Genomic DNA, 20,923 nt, shown 5'->3' with positions numbered 1-20,923 from the left:
AGGTTGTGTTGGCAATAAGGGAAGGTATCACTTCTGCAAGGGTAACTGAACATATCTTTCAAACAAGTATAGATGGTGCAACGTTGATGGGGTGCTCAATAAGATGCTACCAAACCTGGATGAACAATATGGCCTCTACAACATCTGCCGCTTCTGCCATTCATAGCACCAGAACTAGAACTAGGATCTCTCTCTCTCCCTAATTTTAAGTACCCACTTGGCAAGACTGTTTTACTAGTTTGGCTGATAGGCATGCAGGTAACCCTAGTAGCACTAGTAGTAACAATCTTAATGTTGCTAATGACTATAGCAGTGGAAACTCAACCAAACTATGTATTTCTGCTGAAAACTCTTTTTATATTTTTCCCTTTTCTACTGAAAAAATATCTCGTAAGTGAGAGAAGCAATGGGACCTTGCTTCTGCAAATCTCCACCGAAATTTCACCTCCAGCAGATCGAAATCTAACTTGACCGTCAGAAGCAATTCCAAAAGCAATGACGTTTGAAACTTTAAGAGTAATGACCCTCCATCCCATACAAACTGACACCTTGGTACTTTTGGTTTCTCTATGCTTTAAATTTTCACTTTCCTGGATAAATTTTCTCTTTCCTTCTTAAGTAGTAACGTTGTCGGTCGATCTCTAGCTTTAAGAACCCTTTGCTTCTGTTCAGTTTCATGGTTCTCTACTTCTTTGCCGTTTGCTTTCTTTGAGTTTCATACTTCTCCTTCTCTGTCTGTTTTACACACACACAAAACCAATGGAGGCAAAGGGAGAGGAGGAAATCCAGGTGGTAGTCAAGGAACCCACTGATCCCTGCATGTTCAACGGAGACAGTAGCAGTTACCTGTTCCTTGACCATTCCATACGTTCCTTCACATCTTTTGGTCCCAAAAACGACAGTACCCATCTTCACAATCCAAAGCTGTCAAGTGTTGTTGATTCCCAGCTCTCCAGTGAAGATTCTGATTCAGTTGATGATGAGTTTTCTAATAATGATGATGAAGGTTGTGTTGATGATGATGTCAATGGTATCTTGTACGATGAGAAGGTGAAGATGAAGCTTCATGTGCTGGCTGCCATGGTTGGGATCACACGCACTGCAAGTCCAGGTGTTGTCTTGGGAAAAGTCGTGAGGGTTTTGAAGGAGTTGGGGCAAGAGGGAGAACATGCAAATGGAATCAATCACAACAAGAGGGCTTCTAATTAAAGGAAGAAAAAAAAAATCCCAAAAGGTAGGTGAAGGTCTCTCTGTTTGAAATATTCCTATTAACCTATGTTGCTTGAAATGTGAAAATAAGGTCAATACAGCAAAACATATTTTCTTTCATGTCCATTCTCAAGAGCAATTTGCTTTAGTTCTTCTTTGACACAAGTTACTTCTCAGATGAGCAAAAGAAGATATGAGTTCAATTTTCCAGAGATGATAAGAGACTTGCAAAGGAGTGATTTAGTTTTCAGGAAAAAAGCTTGGTCACCAAGCAAAGTTATTAATGTTGCTACCAAGGCTGATCAATAATTTCTTTCAGAAAACACTTCACCTGTCACGCCTCCACTTACTAGGGTCAGGTGGGTCACCTTAGATTCAACTAATTAAGGGGACATGGTAGTTATTTCTCTTTAACCATTTATTCAACACACAAGTAAAATATCCTAATAACTACCGCGGAAATATAAATCTATTAAGAGAGGGTAAAAACTCAAAAGAATAGATTATCGGACAGTAACTAAAATTCTAATTATATTTACTATTAAGTACAGTCATCTGTATTCTAAAATCACATCAACTATTAAACTGAACATTTAGTACCCTATACAAACCCTTAAAATATTGAAATATAATTGTTTTTTACAAACTCAAATAGATAGCATAATCAAAAGAGACCTTGGCTCTCAATCCTGGTCTTGGATTACTATGCATTTACCTTTGTCTTTTGGCTATCTATTTGTACATGGTAATTGGCTATGAGCTACACTAGCCCACCGAATATTATAAAACGATCATACTACATACAGAAATAAAACATGGCATGCTCATTTTCATAGTGAAATATTCCATCTTTTTCAAGTACATGTCAATGCATGTGTCATAAAACATTCAGTCTCATAATATATATTCTGAAAAAATTCATTGTTCTCTTTTACTTTCATTGCAGTTATAAGCTTAGGCAGATCCATGGAGGATGTACATCTCTTTAAATCATCGAAGTGACAATAGCACCAAAGTGGTTACTTTACACATTGAAGTGGCTACACCACCGAAGTGGTTTAATTCTTTGGGCACAAGGCCATGTACACCTCACAGTCTATTATCATTGGTTTAGACCCAATCTTTCCATTTTAACTTTAGCCACAATACCTAACATGACTTACAAGGGCAATGTTCGTCATCACGATATCTTTTGTTCCATTTTGATCTTGCATTTATTAGACTTTTCATTTATTCATTAAAAATATGCAATAATAATGAGTAATCCATAGTAAGAAGTCAGTGGATATTGTAAAACACTTGCATATATATATATATATGTCATCTACATCAAAATTGCATAAAATTTTCGAGGGAGTCATGATAGTGAAATTGTATATAGCATGGATTAAATCATAATACTCACAAGTACAAATTTACCATAAAATTGTACATAACATGGATTAAGTCATAATACTCACCAATATGTTAGTTTGATCCTATCTTTTAAGATGAGCGATCTCAATCACGAATTACCGTTTCAATCCTCTCTTTGTCCTTTCTCAAACGAACTCCCTACTTCTCTCTTTAATTCTATTTTTCTCTCCTCTCTGACTCTCCTCCTCTTTCTCTTTTCAATTTCTCTCCATGCAATTCCCACTCTATGATTTACATAAAAAGTTTCTCCTACAAATGGAGAGATTCATTCTTATTTTTAAGGATGACAAACTGATAAAATAATAATTTTTTCAAGTTTCTACTACTTTCTTCAAACTTCTTCCTTTTTCTTCAAGTTTCCTACTTTCTTCTTCAAATTTCTCTCTTGTTGATAGCTATAATGATAATTGTCATCATTCTTACTAGGTGTCAACATACTACATCTCACCTTCTATATTTTATTAATTTATCACTTAACTAATGATAATTTGGATGATACATATACACTTAGGTGTCCCCCCCCCCCCCATTTTTCTTTCATTATCACTTTATCACACCTAAGTATCACAAATAAAATAATAAAGTCATAGTGAAAGAGAAAATGGGGGACACCTAAGTGTACATATGTTACCTAAGTATCGATAGTAAGGTGATAGTGTGATAATGAAAGAAAAAAGGTGAGACACATAAGTGTATATGTATTACCCAAGTATCATTAGTAAAGTGATAAGGTTTTAATGAGAGAGAAATTGAGGACACATAAGCATATATGTTTCACCCATGTATCATTAGTAAAGTGATAAAGTGAGAATGAAAGAGAAAAATGAAGGGGGGGGGGGGCACCTAAGCATATATTTCTCACCTATGTATAATTTGTAAACATGTACATTTATTTGTCTCCCCTTTTCTCTTCTATTATCACTTTATAATTTTACTAGTAATATTTATGTAACACATGTATATTTAGGTGTTCCCTCTTTTCTCTTTCATTGTCATTTTATCACTTTGTTAGTGATACTTAGGTGACAGATATACACTTAAGTGTCCCCCTTTTCTCTTTCATTCATTTCTTTGTGACACCTATAACTTATTTTTCCTATTTGCTTGACACCTCAATTTATGTCTCTCTTAATGGTGACACATATCGTTGATAAGTGTAATCACCATAGCCTTCTAGTTTTAGTATTATAATTACACCTCAATTTCTAGCCACATTCATCATCTAAATCATTAGTTAACACATATAAAATATCATTTATATAATAAAATTAGAGAGTTGCAAGCCCACCTTGTGGTTCACCTATTCGGTCTACTCCGAGTGCAAAAAATTACTATGATTGTCATTGAATTTAGTCTAATTTCACTATATGAGAAACCAAGTGGCCGAAAACACATTTTGACCTTGTTATAGACTTAGGTTCCAAACATCACTATTAATCTAGAGTATTGGAGCATAACAACACAATATTAGAATAATAATATAATGAGATACGATATAACACATCTATTTTTTTGAGTTTTTACCCTCTCTTAATAGATTAATGTTTTCCGTGGTTATTATGATGTTTCGCATATGTTTTAAAATAATGCTTAAAGAGAAGTAACTGCCTTACTTAAGTTATTATGATATTTTGCATGTGTTTTAAATGAATGGTTAAAGATAAGTAATGGCCTTACTTAAGTTGAGTGGGTTATGTTTGGTTGGGAAGGAATTAAAAGCCCTATCCTAAAAGTATGCGAATTAAAAGATGGCTTTTTGTACATCAACAAACCAGAAATAAAGTTTTTCAATTATGTTAAAAGTGTGGGCTTATGGGGGGAATTTCATTATGAAAATGATAAGTGGAGTCTTGTTCATGATGTTAGGTCTTTTACCCAAAACTAAACATGTTAAATTTGGATTGATATACTGATGAAACTCTTTAATGGCTTCATTATTAAATTTGTAAAGAGATTGAAAAACTAGCTGAAATAAATGATCTACAATACTAAATATATCGTTATGTTACTTATACACTTAGGTGCCCCCCCCCTCTCTTTCATTATCATTGTATGACTTTACTAATGATACTTGGGTAACATATATATGCTTAGGTGTCCCCCATTTCTCTCATTATCATTTTATCACTTTATTAATGATACTTGGGTAATACATATACATTTAGGTGTCTTAACTTTTTTATTTCATTATCACTCTATCACCTTACTATTGATACTTATGTGTCTCCCATTTTATCTTTCACTATGATTTTATTATTTTATTTGTGATACTTAGGTAACACATGTACACTTATGTGTCTCCCCTTTTCTCTTCTATTATCACTTTATAATTTTACTAGTAATACTTAAGTAACACATGTATATTTAGGTGTCCCCTCTTTTCTCTTTCATTGTCACTTTATCACTTTGTTAGTGATACTTAGGTGATACATATACGCTTAATTAAGTGTCCACCCCCCTCCCCCTTTTCTCTTTCATTCATTTCCTTGTGACATCTATAAGTTATTTTCCTATTTTCTTGACACTTCAATTTCCGTCTCTCTTAATGGTGACACATATCGTTGATAGGTGTAATCACCATAGCCTTTTAGTTTCAATATTATAATTACATCTCAATTTCTACACCCTTTTTTCTTGCTATATTCATCATCTAAATCATTGGTTAACACATATATAATATCATTTATATAGTAAAATAGGAATAATGAGCCTTTGTTAGAGAGTTGCGAGCCCACCTTGTGATCCACCTATTTGGTCTACTTCGAGTGTAGAAAATTATGATGGTCATTGAGTTCAGTCAAATTTTGCCATACTTGAGACCGGTGGCCGAAAACACTTTTCGACCAGTTATAAACCAAGCTAGGGTCCAAATGTCATTATTAATCTAGAATGTATTGAAGCATACCAACACGACATTAAAATAATAATATAATGAGATACGAGATATCACAAATCTATTCTTTTGAGTTTTTACCTCTCTTAATAGATTAATGTTTCCATTGTGGTTATTATGATATTTTGTTTGTGTATTAAAAGAATGGTTAAAGAGAAGTAACCGCCTTACTTAAATTAAAGGGTTATGTTTGGTTGGGATTCTCGGGAAGGAATTAAAAGCTCTGTCCTAAGAGTACACAAATTAAAAGATGGATTAAATCATCTATTTTATCACCAACCTCCCTCTTCTAGATGGTAAAGAAATACAGTTATTTATGAAACATACAAAACATCATTAGGGAAAATCGTTGAATGCCCTAGCCTGTGATAAACCGCCTTCTTCTCCCGCAATGGCGAGCAAAATCCTCTCATTCAAGCGTGTTGATGAAGACCATCACCACCAGTTTCTTCAACGATTTGCTCTAATTCCGGCGAGCCCATCTTTGATTCTTCTCCAACTCTACTTAAAAAGGGTAAGATGGAAGAACGCCTAGAGATTAACTAGGGAATGGTGGTTCAACTCCATCTGGATTCATACATTATTGTTCTCTTTTTTTTATTTTCTTCATTTTTATTGGAAAAAATAAAGTGGGAGAAAACATTAAAAATAAAAGCTCTTCTCTCTTAGATATTATCTGAAAAATCATTGTTGAGTTGCAGATGAAACTATGGTCATTAATTAATCCAAAGTATAATTTAAGTACAAATTTGATGGACAATGAAACAGAATTTCCAGAGGAGAATGAGTTGCAAAAGTTCGAGACCAATGGAAGGGAAACAAAACAGAACAAAGTGATAAGATTGTTGCTAAGGTGGAGATCAAAGGAGTTTGAATTTCAGAAGTCAGTCCATGCCTACGGTCATCCTTGAAGTGGATTGGGATAGTTAAGCCTGTCATGTGTCATTTGTTTGCTCTGTATTTTTCTTTTGTTAGTGGGCAACATGTAGATTTTGAAGATTGTTGGACTTTCCAGCTTCACGGTGTGAAATTTATAGGAAGAAAAGATTTTTCACAAGTATGTATTACAGTAACACGTTTGAAGCTGAATATGAAGGCTATGCAGAGCTCAATGAAGAGCAACAATAGTAGTCCATTGGAAGAGAATGGCCTTTCGAAGAATGCCAGTTGCCATGATACTCTTGTCAAATGGTACGATTGTGGATGGGGTTTCTGTACATAGAAAGAAACGAAAGAGTTCAGGTGGGAGTCCAAAAATGCCAGATATTATTCGAAGTCCAGGTCCCAGGGGGGTGCAGGGGCGGCTCTGCGTGGGTGGGGCCCCGGCCCAAGCGCGTGGGCGCCCAGGCCGCGTCGTCGGCGTCCCGCCAGCTCCGGTTGGTTCTTCAAATGATGTTCTGCATATTCTTAAAGAACTCTAACTTTTCACCATCTAGAAGAGGGAAGTGTAACGAAAAAATAACTGATTTAATCCACAAAATCAAAAGAGAATTGCAGGATGACGAGGGTACGTTCAAGAACAAGACAACATTTTTCCTCGCGCCAATTGATTCTATCGACTTTGATAATGGGTTCGGTTCTAAACTTCGAAGATTTAAAACCCGAAATGTAAAATATTAAACTTTATATTTGTGCCCTATGTTTTTAATTTTGACCGTCAGATTTAAAAAGGACAAGTGGCATGTTCTTGAAATATATTAGTTAGGCATCCTCACATATACCACATTACGGGCTAACGGAGACAACCGCCATCAAATACAAACAGGATTTCAACCTTTCAACGGCTCGGAACTATCAATTCGTCTTTCCGGACCACACCCAAAATTCAGTATGCTTTCATTTCAATTTCAACTTCTCAGTTGATACAAATTGAATATAAAATTTGGCAGAACAAGAAAAATTAAATACGGAAGCCTTAAAACACTAACATCCCCCACTTAATATTTGAACACATATCCCAGACACAATAATCTAATTCATCACTGAAAACCATTAAATCATTATTCATTTTTTTTAATTTTAATAATGAATAGTTGAAGATATTGAAATTTTGAAAAATTGCGGGGTACTTAATCTTTTTTCCTTTGGGTTTGAAAAATGCTGCAGGGTACTTGTACAGTTGTACCAAAGCCTTCGAGATGGATTGATCCCCTTATTTTTTTAACTCTATAAAATGGACACTAGATTAGACACGTTACCAATTTATATGGTAGTTAGCATCACTGCCGCTGAAATGAAGTCAGCAGATGACCCTGTGACACACTAGCTAATCCGATATTCCTTGGCTCCCAAGCTCAAAATGCATTTTAAAATAAAACGGAAGCGTTGGGTTGGGTAGGAGTTCTTACCTCTCAGAGTCTTTGGAAGCCAATATGCGCGGACAGTACAGATGCACAATTCTTGGCGAAAACCAAATCCCACATTTTTACCCTAGGGTCACCAACTGTTTTTTTATTCCCAAACCATTCTCAGCACTTCTTCCACCGAGGGGGAGAGATCACCAGCCACACATTATTTTTTGCCCTCTTGCAGCTAACACCAGCAACAGGGCAAATCCTTTTCCTCCAAGCTCCTCACATTCACAACCAGAAACCTTCAAGAACTTGGATCATCATTTCATTGACCAAACACCGCATATCTCTGTCAATTCCCAGGTCCACTCTGATTCCTTAATCTTCCATTAGAGAGTATCATTCAACAGTTAAATGAGTTTACAGCGAACCAAAATTTCCACAAAGCTCACCTGTTCAAACAATTCATTCCAGAGATGTCATCTTCCAAAAACAAGTCTGTGGCCCTTACCTGAGCAGCAATGCTAGTATAGGTACCAGAGGAATAGGGCAATTATCCAGTATTATCAAGCCATCATGCTAATGTTATTCACCAATATGTCATCTCTAAATGAATAAACCTTCCATCTCTCTGTACCAATCAAACCTAAAAGACTGCCTTTTCTGATTCCCAAGACTAATCCCCTGCAGTGTCAAAGGAACTATGTCCACCACAGGCTACTACAAGCACCTCTCCGGTCAGATCTTTCTCAACCTTCCATCCGTGTGCCGATCAATCCCAAAAGACTTACTTCTCTGATTCCTAAGACTAATCCCCCGCAGTGTAAAAAGAACAACTTCCACCACAGGCTACAAGCACCTCTCCAGTCAGTTATTTCTTAACCTACCCCCATAGGCATTCTTTCTTCCTTTGGAGAAAGGAAGAAGTGGCCAGTGACCCAGTCAAATCTCTTCAGTTCAACCCGTTGTCTTACCACTGTCTGATAGCATGGTTGAAGAAAAAGAACCTGAAAATTGTAAACCAGCTAAATTGAGTATCACAATATTGTAAACAGTCCTACACAATGATAACACACATTAATTATACTGGGACTCTTTCTAGTCCTTTCACAATTTGACTTGCACTGAAAAAAAAAACCAGCAGCTAAAAATCTATTCCTCACAAAAATGAACAAAGAAAAAACAAAAAGATACTAGCAAGTTCAATCAAGATGGAGAAAATAAAAGGTAAAGGATGCATAATAAATTGAGGATTTGCAAAACAATATAAGCAGGTTAACAGAATAGTAACATTTCCTGCTGTAACCAATGCATGGAGATGCTGACAACAAAACAACCAAAAAACTCATCGGCTTGAAAAGTTATGCAACGTCAACTTCTAACACAACATAATGTAAAGATGGAGGGCAGGGTAGGAAGCACCAGTCAATTAAGCACCTTGACATTTTCCAGCCTCCAGGTTCACTCCATTGAGATCCATGAGTTTCCTTCAAGTGAACTTTGATTTCATCGCAGCTGGCACAAACTCTTCACAAATGTTTGCTCTTCCAGAATTTGAAGAGGTCATAATATCATTCTCTGAAGAGTACGAAAGATTTGCAGATGAGATACTATAGATTACGACTAGGTACAGCATCCATTAAATTACCCATAACTCTTGGAGGGCATGCCAGTACCTGACAAAAGCGCCATGAAGTAAGCATGAAATATTGGCACCTGAAACACTAGATTACTGTCTTTTATTCAGAAACTGAGGAACTTGATAGGTAAAAACTGATCCAGGTGAACATCCAAGGCTTTGATCCAAAATAATAAACCAACAAGTATACTAATGCAACTCATTATCCTGAATCAAATGAAATACACACTGTCAAAACAACCACATATAGCACAATGGGAATTGTATGATCTATTAACAGCAAGAATGGTAATAAAAACACTTGATGTGTCATCCATGTTACAAAGAACCATAAAACCCTAGCCTGGTGAGAACCATCTATGTACGTACGAAACAGCTACCAAGCTTTCGAGTAGATCCAATTTAGCATCATCCAATGTGTCTGTAGTCACCTTAAGAGAGCTACAGCATACAGTGATAGATGGAGACCGAGAAACAATAACTTCTTGGCAGTCAGAACTGCACCAGATGTACTCCGGGTTAGCTTGTCTTCAATTTGCTCTCCACATCCATCACTGCCAAAAAAAGTAAACAATCAGTTAAGTACAGCAACAAACTTACAAACAATTCAATATGTTGCATATTGCACAAGCAAAAACCTCCATATACTTGACTACATTGCATTGTTATGAATAATGCTATATTTAATCAAACACAATATCAGTGCACCAATACATTTTAAATATTACAATTTCACTTCAGGAACAACAATTACAATGATCAATGTAGTGATATATCTACTTGATACCCATGCACATAATGAGAAATGCTTTCAAACAAAAATGTATGAATGTTGCATCTTCCCAACCATCAACACGTAAAACTCAGGGCAGGGGAAATATGTGTCAGAAACCAGAAGTTTATCAACGCCCCATTTTTTTGAACTGCATATTGAACTAATGAAACATATACATGATAAACATGCAACTACAAAAGTAAATCCATAATAACTTCAACATCTTATATTTGAGTCAAAGGCTTCAACTCATAGTGTTTATATAAGACTAAGATTCAAGATGAGCTGTTTGGTAAAACCTGGGTGGCTTCAAACACAAAAAGGGGGTAATGTGACTTCCAAGTTTTGATCAGATATGGCTCCCGTACCAATCATTTGGCAGATGAATTGCGTTGTAGGGAAGGAAGCCAACTGCTTGAAGGACCAATTTTGCTACCAAACCCATGACCAAGATGTGAAGGTTCAGCAGACACCATCGGTTTTGGAGTATTTCTCTTGAAAGCACCTGGTAGTGCAAATGAAGAAGATGCCATTTGGGACTTCTCAGCAAAGTTACTCGCTGCCTGCAAACATCAAAATCCATTAATAAACATTAGAAAAAATTCCTATAAATTATTTAAAACAGGAAGGAACTGATCATTCAATAAATAATGCCAATAGGAACTAGGAAGATTATGTAATAAAAGCACAGCCACTATAACATGACTTACATTACTTTCAGCAGCAGGAGTTTTTTCTGTTGAAGATTTAAATTGCATTCGAACCCCAGGACGTGCAGCATTACTTGATATTACTCGTCCTGTTACCTCAGCTGAATGTGATGCATTGTTTCCTCCTGCCATTAGATATATATAAATGTCATCTTTTCCAAAAGCTTGGTTCATTTCATGCTCAGTAAATACTGTTTGCCTTCACTCATTTCATGCTCAGTAAATACTGTTTGTTAAGAAAATACCTTACCTTGATTCTTGTCAACATCCATAGGCATTGCTCTACTGCTGTTCCCACCAGAAACCGGCTGCAATATGGTAACATCTTCATCAGACCACAACCATGAAAACAGACAGGAGAAAACAATGGATTGATCTGAAGCTCAAGATTTTATTTTTTATTTTATTTTCGGAGCAGGGGGACTCATTCTATAAATGTTGGGAAACACTAACAGATAGTCGAGGCTGAGACTTTGTCTTTTGTGCTTGCTGGTACTTCAAAATGGTCCAGTCAAATATATAATCAAACTCATATCCTGTCAGATAGGTAACAAAAGCAACATCAGGACTAACATTGCAAAATATTGAAATGATAGAAACAAAAAAGGGCAAACGTTAACCAAAATGCCAAACTTAACAAAATTGCCCGTTGACACCCTAAGACTAAGAATCGTAGCATCACCAATATCAATATTTCTAATAGGAAACCCCCCCCCCCCACCCCTATATATATAAATAAAACAGGAAGAAAAAAATTCATGTTTCCACTAATATCCCTCCTCCAAGCCATGAAACTGCAGACTGTAGCAGAACCTCAAATAAATTATAAATATGAAGGTCAACAATTAAATTTTCAGCAGAAAGAAATATAAAGTAATGTCACCACTGAGTGCTTAGTATATCTGCAGCTCCCCCCACCCGCCCCAAAAAAAAAAAGAGAATAACCAAATGAGAATGAACTGCTTAGTCCCATAGTCATCTTTCCCCCCAAAACATCCAGAAGCCCATAAGATCTTCTCCAGAAGATCCAGGTATTAAATATAACATTGGCAGTCTCCATAAGTACCAATAATGTAATGGGCAGACTATTTTCAGTTCATCTTCTAACAAACAAAACACAGTTTAACAATCAGAAACCAACAAAGTAAGAGCAGGGGTTTGACCCAACATAATTAGAATAAGAATACTTTGGTTCACAAAATAGTGGCATTTGATATTATAGATTCAGAAAAGCTCAATTCAAAGCATCGTAATATATCTACGAGAACTATAAACTAAGTATTAAGAGTCAATACAAGAGGAAAGAATAAGAATTTCAAAACAGAGATTAGGTCTTTTCGTACCTTCACGAGTAAACAAGTCACGAAACAAGCGCTTCAAGAATCCGTAATCAGGCCGTTGATCAAATGTCAGAGAATGGCAGTAATGAAAGTATGATGCAAACTCGACAGGATGAGCCTTGCAAAGAACCTAGAGAAAAGATGACCATGTGTTCAGTCAACTTCACACCAATATAACATACAGTTAGAACAGAATTTTAAATTTAATGAAGACAGATATACATACTTCAATGGGAGTTGATAACTTTTTCTCACATATTTTGTCATATTTTTGCTTCTTTGTGGCAGCTTTTAGACCTTGCCATGGAAGGCTACAAGAAATCATACAAAGGTCAGCGTAAATGCATCATATCCTAACTATCTAAGCTGACTCAAATAATGGACACATATATTGATCAGAAGTAAAATGTCCCCACAAAGGTGGATTATTGAACTTCACAAGTTGGCATGTTCAAAAAACTTCAGGTCAGAATTAAGCACCTACCTTCCTCTCAAAAAATACAACAAGACGTAACCAAGAGATTCCAAGTCATCTCGCCGGCTTTGCTCTGGACAGAACAGAACAAAATTAGGAATCATACTTAAAACTTCAACCAAACTAACAAACCAACTTTTACTTACCAATGCCCAGATGAGTATTGCAGCTAGCATAACGGGCAGTCCCAGTTAAGTTTTTATTCTCCCTGTCCAGAAGTAAAAGAGCTGATATATCAATCATGGTCAACGCATTTGAATCAAACTAACAACGTGACCATGCCCATTAAAATAGAATATCTGAATATGTAATCACAGTACCATAATACGTGAACCAGCAAAAACCAAATAATCAAGATTATTAAACATTTTGTCCCTTGCTGATGCATTTAGCTATTGAATTCTTCAGCGATAATTTATAAGTTTTTAATTCATGCTAAAAGTTATTAAAAAAAATAAGACTCCAATTAGAGTTGAATTTGTTTTTACGTTTCAGAAAATGATAGAATCAAAGATTATTTTGATCGAGAGAAAGACAGAGTTGATTTCTTAAAATACAGCTCAATTCAGGGAGACAACAAATAAATCCGGATATTTTTACAACTGTTTGAGACAGATTCCAAAGGCTGCAAGTTAAGTTGTCCTCTTGAACATCATCATGGCTTCTCTAGATCCAAAGGTGAGTATATTTTGTGCCCAATTTTATTTTATTTCCCTTTAATGCCCCTATATTTCCTACTAATTCAAATCCAATCCATCCATTATAGTTGCTTCCTAGTTTGCCCCACCCAAATAAATATTAATTCCCTTTCTTCTCACCAAATCTCAAATAGCTCTTTAACCCATCTAGATTTTCAGAATTCTGCCACTCTCCCTTCATAATTTCAAATTATTAACTGAGATGCCATTGTTTCCAGGTGTTAGGATTCTGATTAATTGCATAGCCCTCAATGATATTATTATAGTATCATGTAAAAAAACTGTAAGAGAAAGCAAGGCGCATAACCAAGTTATTGGATATTTGCAACAAGCATCATAAGGCAATCAATAACAGAACCTTAGTGGCTCCAAAGAAAAGATTAGTCTGTGATCAAAGACTGACTAGCGGATACGAAGCAAGATAGGATTCCAAGTTGCATAGTGCACAATACCTGTAAGGAATATGACGATTAGTTGTGGAGTCCCTGTATCTTTTAGCAAGGCCAAAATCAATAATATAAACCTGAAATATATAGATATTCAATCAGAAGAATGATGGAAAAGAAGATATTGTCGCAATAAATTGAATAATCAAATTACAACAAATTATCCACCATAAATCTGTCATCCTTGCCTGGTTTGCTTTCCGACCAAGACCCATTAGGAAGTTATCAGGTTTGATATCTCTATGTAAAAATCCTTTAGAGTGCACGTACTCAATTCTTGTAATCTGGAGTTAACAAAAAACAAGTCTATAGTTACTTGTGCATTTTTCATCTGGAAGTAAGTTTCAAGCTCCATAAATACAAAAATGAAAACTGTAACAAATAAAAAGGCATCCTAATATGAAATGTTTTACCATTTCAGGATGTGGTTTTAAGTTATGATTAAATAATGTTTAAACAGAATCAGGACATTCAAAATAGCTCCAGATGTTTTCAAAATTATTCTCCATTTATGTAACAAGTTCCAGCTCACAAAATCAATTTATATGTGGCAGGAAAAAAAATGCTCTCATTAGCATAACGTTTTTTGAAATCCCCCCCAAAAAAGGGAAAAAAAGGAACAGAATTAAGTTTACCATCTGATCAGCCAACATTAAAACTGTCTTCAGCGAAAATTTTCTTCCACAGTAGACAAATAGATCTTCAAGACTTGGTCCCAGTAAGTCCATCACAAGGACATTGTCCTCCCCATCAACTCCACACCATTTTATAGTAGCGATACCACCTAATAAGTAACACAAACAATGTGTTAAAACACAATTATAAGCTGAAGACCATTGCCACAGAGAAAGTTCCTGCACATAACACATACTTCCTGCCTGAAGAATGTTATACAGCTTGGCTTCATAAAGCAGCTGCGGGTGCTTTGTCTTGCCGTTTTCCTAAAGGAATAAAAAGGCACCATACTCAATCCAAAATAACAGTTAAAAAAGTTATACAAATAATCAACACATAGTAAAAGAAAGTGTAACACTCTGAGATATTGCTTTTGTTTGTTATGAGCCCATTATGCTTATGGGGAAGAAGAACCATCAATATATATTAGGAAACTTGTCACATGACATTACAAAGATATAGACACTAAGCCAAATCCCCACCTTCCTCCATAAAAAGAAGAGAGTTCTCATGCATCTAAGCAAGCACCCCCAGAATACCGAGGGAAAAAAAGGGTAACCCATCCGGCAGCACTATGCTGGAATTCTATAAAGCAACAATTGCTCAAGCCAAGTAATTGAGGAGGCAAAGGTTTTGGATAAGAAACTAGAAAAGATCGAGTACTAACAAAAGGAATTAGCACGGAACGTGATGGACCACCAAAAAAAAAAAGCAGGAAACAAGAGGTACAATTACGAATCCCTGATTAATCGTCCTTCCTCCTCTAGTAATTGGATATCATCGGGTCGAAATTACAACGCAAAGGAAAAAGGTATCTCTCCCCAGTCAAACGAATCGACCAAAGAAGGAAGCACGTTGAACAGAGAAAATCTCATTATCAGGTCACGATCTATCAATCTTAAGACATGAACCGAATACTTACGATCTTCGCTGCAACGATCTCATAAGTATCGATATGCGTCGCTGCAAAAGAACAAATTCCACAAAAATCAGCAAAAATTAAGAAGTTCAAGTATTCAACTGAAGCAGATGAAACACAGACGTATACACTAACCGAGATAGATTTCTCCAAAAGATCCACTTCCGATCTTACGACCTAATTTGTATTTCTCACCAACTATCCTCTCCATGCCCCCCACCTTCCCAAACTCCCTATCTCTGACTTCCTATATCGATCGATCGATCGATAAGAACTCTATAACCTTAGAAAACAAACGGTGCTAGGGTTTTCAGAGTCTAGGTATTTGGAAGGCGAAGAACTCTGAAAGAGAAAAAAAAATTCGGTGAGAGACGATCTTCTTAATAACAGGACAGGATGTCTTTGCTTCTCTTTCTCTCCTTGGAGAAACCGAAACCACAAAACCACACACAACTGACGATACACGAAGAAGCAGTTTCAGAAAATTTGGATATGGAATGGAATTTCTAGTATTACGCCAAATATATCAACGAAAGGCTTCTTCTCCCATACGAGTCTCGTGAGTTGTGCATAAATTAACTATTGTAACGCAAGGGGTAGTCACTGTAATTTTGTAAAATCTCGAACCCTAAAAAAAAAAAGACGGGTTCTTTTCCAGAAGTTGACTAGTCAACTATATTGTGATCGTGCGAGTCTGGGAGATGTTAAAGGACAAAAACACCCTAAGAAACGACAATAATAGAAGGATTTCGTTTGGGATATTATTGTCATTTCAACCTGAAGTTGTATTTTTTCCGTCAACAAACGCTATATTTTGGCCCAAGAAGAAGAATTAGGTGGATAAAGTAAACAGGAATCCGGACAAGGTGGAGTAGGAGAGAGACAGATACATATCCAAAGTGAGGAAATCTGTGATGTATTCCGAATTACCGTGGAACTCCCGTGAGCAATTTTATTTGCATTCTAATCCCTCACTTTCTGGTATTCACAGAAAAGTCTCACACATTGTTTTACACTTTTACCAAAAAAAAATCCACACTTTGCTTCAGCAATCTTCAATGGTGCAGTGACTAGTGGTGAAATCAATATCTCTTCGTGAAGAGGTCGTGGATTCGACTCTTGCTGAGGCATATTAATATCTCCATCCCCTAGCTTTATAAAGCCCCTTTATGCCATGACACACGATAAAATTTATATGATTTTGAGCCTTTAGCTAAGTAACTTTCTTGGAAATTTAAAGACCAATATACATATATGAATTGAACAGACTAGAAATTTGCAATCAAATCTAAGATGTCTTGTCCTAGACTTTTATTAATCCAATCTAAGTCCATCTAAGGACTTAACTTCCCAATTAAGGGATCGAATCATTGGTTGACAATTTGAGAAGTCTATATGCAATTAAGTCGTATAGCAGTAGTGAAAAAAGTAGCGATGACACATTGCTTTCAATTTAAGATTCATGGTTGAAAAACCACGGCGAGCCACAGTTTTTGCTGCAACAAAAAGACCTTCTGCATCTCAAACAATATTGTTTCTACTGCCTAGTGTGGGCTCCAGATGGTCATATCAAATTGCCAAGTAATGAGAAGTGATCTAATCTATTCCCTCCGACTTAGGGCTTTCCATGGTTCCAGTTTGTTCAAGTAATTATTGAGTCTTGTAGGCCATATGGAGACCTTTCTATTTAATGAACAACCTAGTTGGTAAGTTATCAAGCTCGAGGCAATGAGTTATTTGGACTACAACAAGACTTGTAATTAACTAAGTAGGTTATAATCAATACTTAAACAAGCCATAATCCGTCCCTAAACAAACTAATCAAGCTATAGATAGTTGGCATCAATCAGTCTCAAATTAACTTCTTATCTATTCCAAATTGTACCAATCACACGCTTTAGGTGGTGAAGTGACGGCTTTCTCCATCCCAATATGATACCAAATATGGGATTCAACCCTACTTTATGAGGTTAGAGGAATTTGGATGGACAAGGAGTTCGAGGGAATCAAAACCTCATAGAAGACTTATTATATGAAAAACCTTATTTATTCTCATGAACCTTGTTGACATTTTTATATTAAAAAAAAAAAAAAAAAGAGAAAACTAAAATGTTTCTTTCTACCCATCAAGGGTTTTTAGAAAGAAGAAAAAAATAATTATCAATATTTCACCCCAAATAACATAATGTTGGTATTACATGAATAAAATGTGATGGTTGCATATTAATCAGTTTCAAAAGGGTTTTTGCGTTTACATTACATCACTTTGAGTAATAAACTTATCAATGTGGCCCACGACTTTTAGAAAAAATGTGACATGTATTTGTCAAATAACTATTGGATAGCTAGGTAGACTTAATGGATTAACAACATAAAAAATCAAAGTCATTTCCATCAACTTTAATTAATTGCATCATACCCAAAAAAAAAAAAAAATTAATTAATTAATTACATGCTTTCAACATGTGAAAATGACTTAAAAAATTATTAGGTTTGCATTAGAAAATAGAACATTTGGGCGAGTATATGCCATTCCATTTTGGGGAATACATGAGATCCACGTTGCACCACAATAACCAAAGGATGGAGCACAACAACTTTATTTTGATCGTTCAAAATTATTGGTTAATAAGGACACATTTTGCTTTACATTTTAATTTTTTGTTTTCTCATAAAAGGTACTTTTATATTAATTTACTGAAAAAAAGAGGGTATAAGTATTTAGACATGTAAACGGATCGAATTCGGCTCGGATACACCAGCATCCAAATCCGAATAGCAAAACCGCTATCTAAATATGAATCCGGCATAAATTTAGATAATGCATCCAAATTCGAATCCAGAACTTTATTGAATATCCGATCAACTATCTAATTATTGATTGATGATTATTCAATTTCCATTATTACTTTCCAAATCCGATTGTGATCTTTTTTAGAGAAAATTGTTTAATACTTTATTTAACCGGATAATTTCCGATTTCTGAATCCGATTATCATCAATTTTCAGATGAAGAAAATGTTGAATACTTTACTATATTCGGATAAATTTTTATCCAGATATCCAATCCGATAAACAATTATCCAAATCCGAATCCGGTTACTTACCGGTCAGATACAAATATTTTCCAATAAGAAAAAAATCCAGACACGAACCTTCTTAAATGAATATAAATACAAATTCGGAGGTGGATTATGACTATCCTTTTACAATTCTAGAAGTATTACATATATCATCACGTAAGATCAAACCCTGACATCCACTGAAAGGCTTTCGTCATTGCAAACTGAGCTAACGTAATATATTTTAGATTTTATAATTGAATTGCATGAACACTCCTATATTTTAATTTTATATTTTATAATTGAATTGCATAAACACTCATTTCAAAATAAATGGCATCTAAAATTAACTTTTGTATTCTATATTTATTTTACTATTTAATTGAATTCAAATTTTTTTTCAGGGTTTTGACATCATTAAATTGTATGGGTATTGATCTCTGTTTTTGGACGTAACAGATATGATATTCCTACTTCCTAGTTCATGCTTGAAGTTAAGGATGGCATGATTAATGTGGATGGTTGTGAATTAAAATTGAGATGTAATGTCTAACTTTCACCAAAAAGCAATCAAAATGATCACTAGACAATGAAAATGAATAGAAAATGACTTATATAATTAACTTTTGTGCCATCATAATTCATATAAATAAATTCTCATAGGATCAAAGGTTTTCATAGCCTCATGGGATCCGCTGAGATTTTACTGAAATACTAATTTTCAAGTTTTTTCACAATTTAATTCGATTATTATTGTGGATATGCTTATGCGAATAGTGGTAAGTAGAGACAGTAAGATCAATAAAGTAAGTTTTTTTCTTAGTAACTAGTCGACTTTATATTAATAGACTATAGAGATGTTACATCTCTCAAAAATCTTTTATCTCGAGTCCGGATTGTCTCTCCCGACATAGAACACTCTATGCTCTCCTGACATCTGTTATCCACAAATTACAGAAGGCCAACAGGGTTAGAGTAATAGGGTTTGTTTTTTTAATGTTTTATTATTTTTTATTTGTGGGCCCCACATAAATTGTGGTTGTAGGCCATTGGGGGAGCACAAACAGAACAAAGGTTTGTTTCATGAACGTGATGAGTAATGGGGAAGCCAACAAGCTCACCAGCAACCATGTCAATGTCCTCAAGTAGTCCGAGCGTGTACCAAGGGGCAAAAGTCTCACTATGCACCAATTGAACCACTATGACAAAATCTAATCTAACATGGACGAATTTGACCAGCTACACTCAGGGGCGGAGTCAAGATTGAATATGGGGGAAGAATATACGTGGGCTAATGTGAAACTCACTGTGGGTCCCATCTCAAAAAATATTATTATATTCTAACGTGGGGTCCACAATAGAAATTAGGTAAATTAATAGAAAAATCGTTATTGTGAGAGAGATAAATGAATAATTTGAGAAAGACATAGTAAATACATGGTGTGGAGAAGATTTAAAGAAAATTCCAAAGTCTGCTAACTACTCCAATATTTTGTGAGACGTGCGAAGAAAAAAAAAAAAGAAAAAATGAGAGAATAAATAGGAGATGGTTATGAGAATAAAGAGAAAAAAGCGGGACAGAGCCGAATTGGAGGCCTTAGGGGGCCCGGAAAACAAAATCGCCCGTATTGATATGGAAGGACGGCGGCCCAAGTAGAGGGCAGTGGGAAATGACTATGGTAATGAGAGGTGGTTTCCCTTGCATCGGGGTTGGTCTTCATTGGAGACCCTTTGGGGAATGGACATCCATAATAAATATTATTTATAACAGAATGAGAATAGAAGAGAATATATAGGGAAAAATTGATGGAGAGTGACTAAGTTTTTAATTAGAATTTAACCTTTTATTCCTTAAAACTAGGATTTAATGATAACTATTAGATAATGATTAATTAGGATGATATTTGTATCCATCATCTTTATCTTAAATTTTTATTTTTAATTTGTGGAAGGGCCAAATAGTGGTATGTCAAATGTAAAGTTAGAGAAATAAGGATAAAACACAAGGATATTTAAAATTTCAAAAAATCCGGGGCCCATGACCCCAGCCCCAACGTGGCCCCGCAACGCTCAGCCCTCATCATCACCATACAAATTAGCAACTCTCAGCAAGGGATTCCTACCCAAGGCGAGAACCGCCAAATCGGCATCACTGGACCACTTGAAAACCGAGGATCATGCCACAACAAAGTCTGGGGTGCAGGGATTTTTGTTGGCACTGTGTGGATATGGTCCACGCATGCCCAGGTTTTCGACATGTGTTGAGGTATTGATCTAACGATTTCAATTAACTACCTTTTTGTTTGAGGTTCTAAATTTTTACAAATTTACACTCACGACACACCTTCATTCAAACAAAATTTACAAAAAAAAGA

At 35.5% G+C, this 20,923-nt stretch overlaps 1 protein-coding gene across 3 annotated transcripts; it reads right to left on the bottom strand.

Moving 5' to 3' along the window:
- Positions 1–7,421: 7,421 nt before the first annotated feature.
- On the bottom strand, positions 7,422–16,007 carry LOC149020948 (casein kinase 1-like protein 3). 3 transcript variants are annotated; one of them, XR_016172260.1, is made up of 18 exons: positions 15,622–16,007; positions 15,490–15,530; positions 14,764–14,833; positions 14,528–14,676; positions 14,081–14,176; positions 13,899–13,969; positions 12,895–12,956; positions 12,758–12,821; positions 12,500–12,584; positions 12,277–12,403; positions 11,387–11,469; positions 11,184–11,241; positions 10,934–11,058; positions 10,592–10,786; positions 9,880–10,002; positions 9,486–9,655; positions 9,247–9,387; positions 7,422–8,816 (listed from the first exon to the last, which is right to left on the bottom strand). XR_016172260.1 is itself a non-coding variant. In XM_089149184.1 (15 exons), exons 1-14 carry the CDS (start codon positions 15,695–15,697, stop codon positions 10,595–10,597), a joined length of 1,299 nt encoding a protein of 432 aa, XP_089005310.1. In that variant the 5' UTR covers positions 15,698–16,007; the 3' UTR covers positions 9,871–10,002; positions 10,592–10,594. The 3 variants fall into 3 exon arrangements, 1 of the variants encoding a protein (XP_089005310.1); XR_016172261.1 differs by lacking the exon at positions 9,486–9,655 and having other exon boundaries at positions 9,247–9,485; XM_089149184.1 differs by lacking the exons at positions 7,422–8,816; positions 9,247–9,387; positions 9,486–9,655 and having other exon boundaries at positions 9,871–10,002.
- Positions 16,008–20,923: the final 4,916 nt, after the last annotated feature.

This window comes from Hakea prostrata, chromosome 3 (assembly GCF_041222555.1).
Source record: "Hakea prostrata isolate BN-2017 chromosome 3, UWA_Hpros_2, whole genome shotgun sequence".
NCBI lineage: Eukaryota > Viridiplantae > Streptophyta > Magnoliopsida > Proteales > Proteaceae > Hakea > Hakea prostrata.
The sequence above is the reverse complement of the archived record's forward strand: the minus strand, read 5'-3'. Positions and strand labels throughout refer to the sequence as shown.